At 42.0% G+C, this 12,218-nt stretch overlaps 1 protein-coding gene across 1 annotated transcript in view; it reads left to right on the top strand.

Annotated features, from left to right (window-relative positions):
• The window catches only part of RHEB (Ras homolog, mTORC1 binding), a 43,612-nt gene extending 31,808 nt beyond the window's left edge, over window positions 1-11,804 (top strand). The window contains exons 4-8 of the mRNA XM_079711975.1: window positions 3,802-3,884; window positions 4,533-4,589; window positions 4,702-4,749; window positions 5,518-5,599; window positions 11,294-11,804. Coding sequence (XP_079568101.1) covers window positions 3,802-3,884; window positions 4,533-4,589; window positions 4,702-4,749; window positions 5,518-5,599; window positions 11,294-11,386 — 363 coding nt within the window. The 3' untranslated portion in view covers window positions 11,387-11,804. The remainder of the gene's footprint in view (window positions 1-3,801; window positions 3,885-4,532; window positions 4,590-4,701; window positions 4,750-5,517; window positions 5,600-11,293) is intronic.
• The last annotated feature ends 414 nt before the right edge of the window (window positions 11,805-12,218 follow it).

The raw sequence follows: 12,218 nt of genomic DNA, 5'->3' as shown, positions 1-12,218 counted from the left end.
TCTGTAGAAATTGGAGGAGATCACACTTATATTTACTGCTCTAAGAACTGTTTTTAAATCGGATTCATATCATGGGGTTGAGACTGCTGGTAGCAAGGAAAAATGATTATGATAGCAAGTACTGTTCATTTAGCAGTGTATTTTATACAGCTGATTTAATTGCCCAGCTAGGGATGATAATGAACAGAGTGAGTGGATTATTTTTAGTTTGCTTGAAATACTTTGTTTTGACCTAATTTAAGTAAACTCAATGACAAGTGACTCAGAGACAGTCAATTTTAATGTCAAATTCCCTTTTAAAAACAAAGTTTTAAATTCATTTAAAAAATAATAATAATACATGTACATGTTATAGAAATAAAATAACACAAAAAGGTAAATAGTCAAAATTAAATCTTTCCACTGTAGCTATCTTAGCTTCACCGCCAACAGTAACCCATTATCAGTTTCTAGTAAATGCTTCCAAGCTGTTTTATACGTGAACATGCAAATATAGTTTTAAACTATTTTTTTCTTTTCTACACAAAAAGTAGCGTGTCTCTATCTCTCCATCTTGGAAATTATTCCGTATCAGTGTATACGGGCTCTTTTCTTCCCTCCATGGCTGCATAATGTCCCATTGTTTGGATACATCGTAATTTAACTATTGATCAGCAGTTAGGTTGTTTCCAGTCATGCCACCACTAGCAGTGCCACAGCCTGTATCTTGTGTTACTTTAGAAGGATGGTATGTATGTAAGAAAATGTCCTGGGTGTGGGATTGCTGGACCATAGGGTCACATTCTTGGCAGCAGTGAATAGGCGTGCCTGTTTCCCTACACCCTCGCCAACACGACGGGTTACCACATTTTTTGATATTTGCCAATCTGCTGGGTGAAAAAATAGTATCTCAGTGTCGTGTTTTTCTTCTTATGAAGGAATTTGATCATATTTTCCTGTGCTTGAGGGCATTTGTATTATATTTCCTTTCTGTACATTTTCCTGTCTATTCATGTACTTCGCCCTTGTCTATTGGGAGGATGGTCTTTGCTTGTTGAGTTGAAAGATCACTTAATGTGTGAAGAAAATTAGCACTAGAAAATAAGCTGCGGAACTTCCCTGACGTTCCAGTGGTTAAGAATCCACCTTCCAATGCAGGGGATGCGGGTTCAATCCCTGGTCAGGGAACTAACGTCCCACATCTGCGAGGCAGCTAAGCCTGCACACCGCAACTACTGAGCCCACATGCCTCAACTAGAGAGCCCGCGTGCTGCAAACTACAGAGCCCGCGCACCACAACTAGAGAGAGAAAACCCACACACCACAACTAGAGAGAAGCCTGCGCACCACGACGAAAGATCCCTTGCGCCGCAACTAAAACTCGACGCAGCTAAAAAAATAAATAGATATACCTTAAAAAAAGAAAATTAGCTGCAGGGTTCTGTTTTATTTTCAGTCCATCTTTTGTTTATGTTTTTTGTTTGGGAGGTTTTCAGCCATGAAGAACGTCTTCATTTTCATATGGTTGAATTTATTAACCTCTTTTTAACCAATACTAGTTTTTAAAAATTCTCCCATCCACTATGTACCTAGTTTCAGTTTTCATCTTCATATCTTTTATTCCTCTGGAATACATTTTTGCTAAGGTTTGAGGTAGAGATCCAACTTAGCCATTTCCCCCCAGATGGCTCTGCATTTGTTCCCTGTACATTTTGTTGAGGGTTACTTTTTTTTTTTTTTTTTTTTTTTTTTTTTTGTATTACGTGGGCTTCTCACTGCTGTGGCCTCTCCCGTTGCGGAGCACAGGCTCTGGACGCGCAGGCCCAGTAGCCATGGCTCACGGGCCTAGCCGCTCCGCGGCATGTGGGATCCTCCCAGACCGGGGCACGAACCCGCGTCCCCTGCATCGGCAGGCGGACTCTCAACCACTGCGCCACCAGAGAAGCCCGAGGGTTACTTTTTATCCTTACTGGTTTGAAATGCCAGTATTATCATATACCTACTTCCCATGACTATTTGGGTCTTTGTAGATTTCCCTGTCTGCTCCATTCATGAGCTAGTACTGCACTATTTTAATTACTGTAGCTTTATGGTTTCCACCCACCTGCGTCTGCAGTTGCTTTTCTTTCTCCGGAAGTATACTTTTTATCAGGATTATGTTACATTTGTATATTAATTTAGGATTAATTAGTGGATATCCTTATGATTCTACATATTCTTGCTGAAGACCATGGCACACTCTTCCGCTGATTTAACTCTTTTATCTCTTGGGAGTATTTTAAGATTTTCTTCAGATGGATCATATACTTTTATTTTCTTAGGCTTATTACTAGGAATTTCGTCCTTTTTGGTTGCTTTAAAACTGAGGGTCTTTCTCCTCTGTTATACTTCCCATTTTTTACACTGTACTTCTTGAATATAATGATCCTTTTCTTTTTTCCCACATCTTCACTTCAGGAAAAAGGTAATTTGAACTTTGGGTCTGCTGTAGCTGAGCTGGTGACTAAAATCACTTGAAATTTTGTTTTTAATCTGGGTCGAAAGATCTCTCATTCCATTAACAACTTGTTTTTCAACATCAACACTAAAATGAATTCAACTTAATGAAAGTTGTACTATTAATGAAATCAAAGAAGGTTTTATTTTGCATATGTAGTAAGCTCTGTGATGTTGAAATGCTATTGTGATTAATGACTATAATATCAGAGAGTTGATAGTAAAACTTTATTTTTTTTTTAAAGACACTTTAACATAGGGCAGTGACTCAGGGTCATCATCATAATCACACTATGGAATTGCAGAGTTAACAGAGACAGTTAGTTACTTGATATAAGGGTGGCTTGCTGTGATTTTTCTATAATAGTGCCTGGGCTGTGTGGTATATTAACAATTATATTTCAACTGAGAAGGAAATGTTTGTACCATACAGTGGCACTCTTGAGTACTGCATTGACATTAAACACTCTTGTAGTCTTTGATAATTCTGTATCTAAAGCAGCAGGGGTTTTCTTAAAGCATTGTAAAACTGGTACTAACAGGCTATTGCATAATGTATACCTTTCTTTCTAATTCCTGAAGTTGCTCAATATATAGCTCATTTGATCCTAAAAAGTCTGAATATACTGACTGAGTCTAGTGTTTTGTTTCTCTTCTCTCTTCCTCTTTTTCAAGTGCTGGTAGCAACCCACTAATGACTGGTACATTGGGCTCAGGCCATTGTGACTCATGTGCAGAAAATAGATGAAAGTACACATTTATGGAATAAACTAGTAGCACTTGTGAATTTACTGTGAGGCCTAAGAGACTCTGGACTTTTAGGTCCGTAAAGGAGAGGTGGTGGTGCTTTTCCCTTGATACAAGATCACGGAACCAGTCTTTTCATTCCTTCCATCTTCTTCTCCCAGGAACTGCAGCAGACGTTAGCTGTCCCTCAGAAGTCTTAGAATAGGGACTTCCCTGGTGGTCCAGTGGTTAGGACTCTGTGCTCCCAATGCAGGGGACATGGGTTGGATCCCTGGTTGGGGAATTAGGATCCTGCATTCTGCATGGCAAAAAGAAAGAGAGAAAGAGAGGGAGGGAGGGAGGGAGGAAGGCAGGAAGGAAGGAAGAAGAAAAGGTCTTAAAATAGCCTGGGTCATTTTTCATTATTGGCTTAAAGCATATTATTGCCCCCAAATGAGTCCTAAGTAAATCTTGAGTGTGTGGGCTATGTCTCTAGAATAACAGATTAATCCATTTTTTGTTCACTTTGATTTCTTTGACCATGTGATATATGAGATTGCTTGTTATGCTACTCAGATGTAATTATTTTTTCTTTCACAGGATGAATATTCCATCTTTCCTCAGACATACTCCATAGATATTAATGGTTATATTCTTGTGTATTCTGTTACATCAATCAAAAGGTAAGGCCCACTTCTGCTTGCTTGAGTTTATCTGCTGTGCTTAGATGGCATTAATCCTTCTAAGGGATTATGCTGGAATTGGCAGTAGTAACAACTAGACTTTAATGGTTTTTAGTGGTTGTCTTATGGAGCAAACCGGTTGTTAAGGGCAAAAAATTATCCCATTAGGTGTTCTCTTACACTGATGAAGTAAAAACACTCTGTTATTTCTTACCTCAGGCTGCCTGACTAGATAGTGACTGAACGTGATCTGAGCTTTTCTGCTGATTGCAATGGGAAATGCATTAATTGATTTACTTTTTGTGTGTTTTCACCGTATTAGCTGATTGCTAGGGCCCTCTCGCTAAGCACCATTCCGCAAATGTTTATTCAGAGATTAAATCAGCCCAGTTGTAGACTTTCCCATTTAAATATCTCACCTATTCCACTTTGAATATTCTCAGTAAGGGCCGCTGAGTGTTGAATACACGCACATGTGAAAAAGAGTGGTAGGAAAAAATAAAGGAATTCCTTGTGTTCGGTTTACTTTATATTAAAATGGTGAGTCTATGACATTTTCCATTTTTCCCACTATAAGTATTACATAACAGACGTTTTAAAACATCACCACTAAAATGGATGTCTGATTTCATGCTTTTTGTTTTATAGCTTTGAAGTGATCAAAGTTATCCATGGCAAACTGTTGGATATGGTGGGGAAAGTACAGTAAGTAGTAATAGTTTCTCTCTTTTGTTAGATACTCATAATAGTATCTTCTGAACAATCAAATCGGGCACTGACTAGGGTACTTTGGCTTTTTTTCCCCTTGTATTAATAGGATACCTATTATGTTGGTTGGGAATAAGAAAGACCTACATATGGAAAGGTAAGTAGCTTCTAAATACTGATTTATAAAGTCAAGTCTAAGACAATTTAGTCACTGAAGTTTCATTTTTAATTATTGTTCTTATAGCAAGAATATTTTTAGCTGTAGCATATCTGTGTTTCTGTGTTCAGAAATGTGGCGGTGACTGTGCATCACAGAAGCAAAACTGCAGTAAAAATCTCAACCTGTCTTGGAAAATGTTTCCTCTAAAAAAAAGAGCACAAACACTATAGAAAATTATCTTTAGGTTCTTTTACCATTTTGCATAAAGCAGACTCTAAAAAGACAATGGTAGCACTCATTTATTCAACAAATAGTTTTTTGAGTCCCGGGCTTAGGATTAGAGCAGTGAACAGGGGAGGAGCCTGACACCTAGAGGAAGAGGCTCACTGGCTAAACTAACGCCTGCAGGACCGCACAGAGGGCCCTTTCAGGATTGCCCCGTCTTTGGGTGCTTATAGCCGAGCTGGCTTCAAAATAGTCAATTGTTGCAGACGCTGGAGTGTTGGCGTTCTATTCTCCGAACTGTAAGAACTCGCTGGAGCAGGGGTAGCCACCCCATAAGGCAGTGTCCGCTCTGTTCCCCAGCTCAAGGGTAACGGAAATGCTTCTCTGCATTACATACTGGATGAGAATGTTGAGCTGAGCATGCTTCTGCTTCATAAGGAAAAAAACTGATTAAAGTGGAGCCTGTCTCATAAATCAATTATAGATGTTTTATATAATAAAGAGCAAAGTACTTTAATTAGAATTTTCTTTTTCCATTAGGGTGATCAGTTATGAAGAAGGGAAAGCGTTAGCAGAATCTTGGAACGCAGCTTTTTTGGAATCTTCTGCTAAAGAAAATCAGGTATGTGTTTTTTAAACTTCATTTTGTCCTGCATCCCATCATTCATGGGCGTATGTTCCTCTCAGTCAGCATCTCACCACCGTCTTCATCACTCCTGTTCAGTCTTCATCCATCCACCATTTCTAATACCCATCTTTGGGTTGCTTTAGGACGATACTATTGATGTTTTAATTCAGTCAGTATTCTACTTAAAATGAGACCTAGAATATTTGTAGGATAAATAGAACTTAATAGTAAAGGCAGTACTTCCTTTGAGAACATATAGTCTTATTTTTGTTTCATACTAAAGGCTGGTACAGAAGTAAGTCCAGGCATAGAAAAGAAACAGGAATGATCTTACATCACTTTGGCAATAATTTTGTACCCTTACCTCCCCCCTTTTTCTGTTGGGTGGAACTGAGTTAGATGCATGTGTTGTTTTAACACAGAAACTGTTAAGAACCATTTTACAAGCATTTTTCCCAATTTCAGCCCTGCAGATGTTCCTTTAAAGGCATATCCGAGGAAGGATGTCACTTCTATTTCAGAAGGCTTCCCGTATCTCCTTTTCCCTTTTCCTCTGTGGCGTTAATTTAGACCGAGAACGTCCAAGCTTGTCTCCTGCCTCCATGAGTTCTCACCAGTGTATTTCTGTTTGCTGCCATTCACCTTCTGAAGCTACAAATCAGATGATGTCACCCTCAACTAAAAACTGTCAGTGGGTTGCCCATCATCTATAGAACAAACCCCAAAGCCCTCAGCATGATGAGTGCAGTGTGTGATTCAAACTTTTCCCGTTTCTTCTTTCACTGTATCCCTGTACTTTTCAGTTGCACCAAATTCCTCCCACTTAATTAAAGATGAGGGGTACTTCCAGATGCCTCCCCTTTACTCTCATTCTTCTCTGACTTGGAATATCCTTTCTCTAATTAACTACATACTTAAAGTATTTTCAACATGTGCTCTTGTTTGATCTTCCAATAAGATTAATTGGCTTTCATTTCTGTGAGGAAACTGTAGGTCAGTGAGGGTGGGTGGCTTGATGTGGTTGAGGACAGTTAGCTGTTCTTCCCCAGCTCCGCCACCTTTCACCACTAAGACCCCAGCCCTCAAGGTTCTACTTAAATTCCACTTTCTCCTGGACCCCTGCATGATACGTCCAGCTAAAATTAATAGTAGTTTCTTCTCTCTTATCCCCTTTAATTCATTCTGAGATTCAAGGCCATATCACTGGCCTTCATTTTCTCCATAATGTCCTGCACAGTGGTTTTATATCTACTAGGTGCTCGGTCAACCCAGGTATCCCTTGATAGGCAAATCTGTTTGTCCCTGTGTCCCCAGGTGAGGGAAGTTAAATCTATACAATTGATTCCCAAGTTCCAGATAGCAAGAGATTTATCTGCATCCATTTAGTGCAGAAAGTGAGAATTCAGATAAGAAGAGCTGAGATAGTAAGAGATACCTGTACTGCTTAATTGAATTAAATCAGACATTTATTGGGTGTCTAATCTATCCTGAAGATCATCCAGTTGAACTGTCTCATTTTAGAAGTGAGGCGTTTTAAGATCCAGAGAGGTAAACTTTTCTAAGGTCACTCTATATTTCATATGGTATAAGAACGTGGACTAAATTTTAAATTTAACCCAAATTTAGTCCTCTCTCCTCTCCACCATGCTTTCTGATGGATGGGAAGAGAGGGCCTTTTGCATAACCAAAGTGTAATAGAGATTAGAGTGTTCCTAAGGGAGAGAGAGAGACTGTCCTGTATTAAAAAGTCTGTGTGTGAACCTTAAATGGAATCTGGTTCTAAAATCCCTCGTGTAAAAGACATTTTTGGTCAACTGGGGAGATTTGATTACGTTTTAGATATATTAAGGAAATGGTGTTAATTGTCTTAGGTGTAATGATGGTGTTGGGATTATGAAGAGAATATCCTTATTCTTAGAAAATGCAAACCATAGTATGTAGGCGCCAAGTTTCATAATGTCTGCAGCTTAGTTTCAGATGGGATAGATGGGGGGGATGCAGAAGGAGAGCAAGCAAATATAGCAAAGGTGTTAACATTTGTTGAACTCAGATAGCAGGGCTCAGTGGTTATTATACAATTGTCCCCATTTTTCTGTATGCTTAAAAATTTGCATAATAAAAATTTGAAGGTGGTCAGAAGGTACAAACTTCCAGTTACAAAATAAAGAAGTCCTGAGGATGTGATTTATAGCATGGTGACTATGGTTAACAATATTGTATATTTGAAAACTGCTAAGACTAGATCTTAAAAGTTCTCATCACAAGAAAAAAAAGTTTGTAACTATGTGTGACTAGACTTACTGTGGTGATCATTTCACAATATATACAGACATCGTCATTATGTTGTACACCTAGAACTAATACATGCTATGTGACAACTATCTCAATTTAAAAATTTTTTTGACGTGGAGGAGTGAGGTTGAATGGCCCTAAGCTATCTTTGGTTCTGCTTGCTAACTTTGCTCTGTTGTGTTTCTCTTTGGTGAAAATCTGAGGATCCTAAAACAGTTATTCTGTTTGACTTTATAATTATGTAGGCATCATCAGCAGTTTCACTATTCGTGTAGGTTCACATGGCCCCTGTGCACTGTGTGTTACTGTTCTGTGCATCTCTGGCAGTTGCTTTATTATTCCTTCCAGCATCCTCAAAGGTGTAGACACCTTATGGACCCTACCTCGAATGTAATTAAGAGGGATTGCTTAGTAAGGCATGTTGCCTCAGGTTAATTTATCTTTTGAGAGTGACCTATAATGGTATGCTTAGGGCATGTTATTAAACTACTTTTTGGTCGGAGGATGCAGGCCTTTTCTCTGTCTAGTTTATGTTATACTTTACCGTAGCTTAAGATTTTTAATATGGTTCTAGATAGATTTACTTTTTAACCTTTTAGTTTCCTTTAGAAGGTAGGATACTGCCTTTTCAGTACCCATATAAAGAGGAAATTGTTCTCAAGGCTTAACGTTAAAATGAAAAAATTCCAACTGCTGTAATTCTTTTAAAGTTTTGATAAATTTAGTAGATTTATCTGATATTAACCAAAGCTCTAAAAGAAGGCAAGGGTGCAGTACGGTGACCTCAAGCATCCCAGACAAGCGAGAAGATCAGATGACCCAATTCACTGTTGTCTCGGTTACTTTAGCACCTTCATCAGATCTACAAATACCTTATTCGACGTGAAATAATCCTGAAAGGCAGAAAGATTCTTGTACACAAGTTAGGTAAATACAGTGATGATATGCATATCCTTGGAAAGCAGCAGTCCTGACCAGTTGTCTAGACACTTCTCAACCCTCGGCTGTGGCTCTTGTGACGCTGCTCACCTTGTTGCTGAGTGTGCTGAAGACAATTGGATCCTAAGCCTAGTGGGTTTCTCCCCATCAGGTGGGGAGAAACCAAGTAATTCTAATCCCTTATGTTAAGAGGTGTGATTGATTCTAATCCACATGTATACTAGAATGCTTACTACTCTTGGTCTGTGTAGTAGGAAGAGAGAGAATTTGTGTAGTAAAGAGACATCCACATCAATAGTCACGTGATCAGAGACCAATCTTTGTGAACTCAAATTTTTTATTGATAAATTTTCAAATGTAGCTTTGTATTACTTAGCAAAACTCCAGTATTTTAAAATAAACTGTCCTCAGTGGAGTTCAGTCAGATTTGTTGATTACAAAGTGCACAGTGGTAAAAATTATCAAGTCAGTGAGAATACTGCACTTTGACTATTACTGAACCATGGGATGTGTTTGCAGTTCTGGCTTATTTTCTGTGGAGGCCTTCACAAATTGTATTTCAGCAATTTGATGGAAGAGAATGCATTTTGTCAGAGTCAGATCACACAGGTAATCAAGGAGAACGCTAAGATTTATCTAGAAAGCCAGATTCCAGGCACGCTCTATTTTTTTGGTAAGAGTTTGGCATGCATCTTTCCACACATTTTTCTGTGCTTTTTTTTTTTTTTTTGGCTGCGTTGGGTCTTCATTGCTGTGCGCAGGCTTTCTCTAGTTTTGGTGAGCGGGGGCTACTCTTGGTTGCGGTGCACGGGCTTCTCATTGCAGTGGCTTCTCTTGTTGCGGAGCACAGGCTCTAGGCATGTGGGCTTCAGTAGTTGCAGCATGCAGGCTCAGTAGTGGCTCGCGTGCTCTAGAGCGCAGGCTCAGTAGTTGTGGCACGTGGGCCTAGTTGCTCCGTGGCATGTGGGATCTCCCTGACCAGGGCTCGAACCCGTGTCCCCTGCATTGGCAGGTGGATTCTAAACCACTGAGCCACAAGGGAAGCCCTGTGCATTTTTTTAGGATGAAACAAATAACAACTTGCCTGCATAGTCGTGGGAAAGGAGGGGAATTGGTAATGCAGAAAGGAGGGTGCTTGCTGAAGTCAGTGGCCTTGACTAGACAGGAGAGGTGGGCCTGGGGCTGGCTTGGGCTCACTTAGGGGTGCCTCCTTTGTGCCAGCAGGAAAGAGGGAACCAGAGTAGATGGGCCCAGATTCAAGGGCATGGTCATTGGTGGACGGCGTATGGAGAGTTCGCTTATGAATGCTGCTTCTGTTTTCCCGGTGAAATGTAGAGCCCAGTCATCAGCCGAGGGTGAGAGCGAGGAAGAGGGTTAGCGATCCCAGTGGGAGGAAGAGGCATATGACCCCTTCATCCTGGGGGCTGACTGGACCAGAGAAATGTGGTTGGGCTGCTGGGGCAGCAGGGGTCCGCTTGGGTTCAGGGTCCTGGAGTTGTGTCCGTGGGCTGTGTCCGCTGTGTGGCGCAGGCAGCGAGCAGGCAGACAGGTGGCAGGGAAGGGAGTGGGAGGCCGGTGACTGCCCTGGGGACGTCTGTGCTGGCCCGGGAGGCGAGAGAAGGAAGATGGGGGCTGGAGGGGGGCGGCTGCTTGGTGATGACAAGATCTGGGTGCTGCCCTGCGAGGCTTTTGAAAACAGGAGCATTTTCGGATTATCACAATGACCGCATTTAAAGGACAGGGACTGACGTTCAGCAGCCCAAGTGAGGATTTCCTCCCCTAAATGATAGTGGCTCCTCCTTGTGAAGGGCTGGTCCCTGGGGCTGAGAGGTGCAGTGGGGAGAGAGAGGAGGTCCCCGGCGGGTGTGCAAGGCCAGGGTGGTGCGAGTGGTGGCGGAGGTGGAGCCGCTGCCCCGGAGGAGGGGGGTGAGGCCGGGGGTGACTCGGGACTCTAGGTGGCCTAGAGGAAGCAGGCTCGGAGGGCACGGTTGTCATCTCACGACCTAAGAGTCAGAGCTGAGAGTTTGCAGGAAGTGGGAGGGGAAAGGGTGTGACAGGCAGGGGGTGGGGTGCGGGGCCAGGAGAAAGAGCCCCTGCCCTGCTGTAGTCCCAGAGCGCCTGCGGGCCGGGGGAGTGAGCCAGCAGGGGATACTCCACCCTGGAGGTCCAGAGGCACCGCAGGAGGCGGAGGAGGCGGGGCTTCCTGTGACTGATGAGAACAGGGCTCGGAAGTGTGATTTGAGGTTAGTTCCGGTGGGTCTGCAGTCACCACGTGGGGGTGGGGGAGGGAGGAATCCCGGCTCCTGTGGCCCTGGGGCTGCCTCGTTGGCCTCCACACCTGGGCCTCCACGTGCAGGGCGGGCCGTGGGCCTTCTCCAGTCCCACCAGCAGTGTCAGTGTTCCTCGTGGCTCCGCTTCTAACGCTAACATTGTCATTGGTTTTCTCTTTGGTTTCAGACTGCTGTTGATGTTTTTAGAAGGATAATTTTGGAGGCAGAAAAAATTGATGGGGCCGCTTCACAAGGAAAGTCTTCTTGCTCAGTGATGTGATTCTACTGCAAAACCTGAGGGCGCTGGGAACCTGGCCTGCCTGAGGAAGCAACCTGGCCATTATCCTTCAAGATAAACTCTGCTTCATTTCTCTTCTGTTAACCTGAAAGATTTCATTTGGGTCAGAGCTTCTCTCCCACCTCCTCCTTTCAGATTATGTTAAACTCTGACTCGGTCCAAATGAGTTCACTTCCATTTTCAAATTTTGAGCAATCATATTTTCAATTTATATATTGTATTTCTTAATAATATTATGACCAAGAATTTTATTGCATTAATTTTTCAGTGTAGTTTGTTGTTTAAAATAATGTAATCATCCAAATGATACATATTGTTACACTACTATTAACTAGGCTTCAATATATCAGTGTTTATTTCGTTGTGTTAAATGTATACTTGTAAATAAAATAGCTGCAAAGCCTAATCCTTGCGCTCCTCAGTGTGGCTTTTAAAGAAGAAAACCTGTCCTCCTGAGTGAGAGCTTCTTTCCCTGCCTCCGAGGAGGCTCCAGGTTGGATTCCAGGAGCCAGTGGAGGATGTGGCCACAGAAAGGCGAATGGCCCACCAGGCGGCTGTGGGCAGTTGAGGTAGAGTGCCCAAATTGGGGGGGGGTGTTCCTGTTGACTAAAGCCGAGTGACCTTGGGGGGTCTGTGAGGGGAGTTGCTCCCCAATAATGACTGTTCTCCCCGCCTTGGTTGGAATGTTTCATGCAGGTAGGGCTGCAGGCTTACTTAGAGCCTTCTGGTCACCCTCTTGCTTGTCTCTTAGCTACTTGAAGAAAAGGGGACCTAAAGATACACTTACTGTCTCTCCTTGTACTTAGCTTGGTGT

The sequence above is a fragment of the Hyperoodon ampullatus genome (assembly GCF_949752795.1).
Source record: "Hyperoodon ampullatus genome assembly, chromosome: 9".
NCBI classification, from domain to species: Eukaryota; Metazoa; Chordata; class Mammalia; order Artiodactyla; family Ziphiidae; genus Hyperoodon; species Hyperoodon ampullatus.
This window is presented reverse-complemented; position numbering and strand designations above follow the sequence as displayed.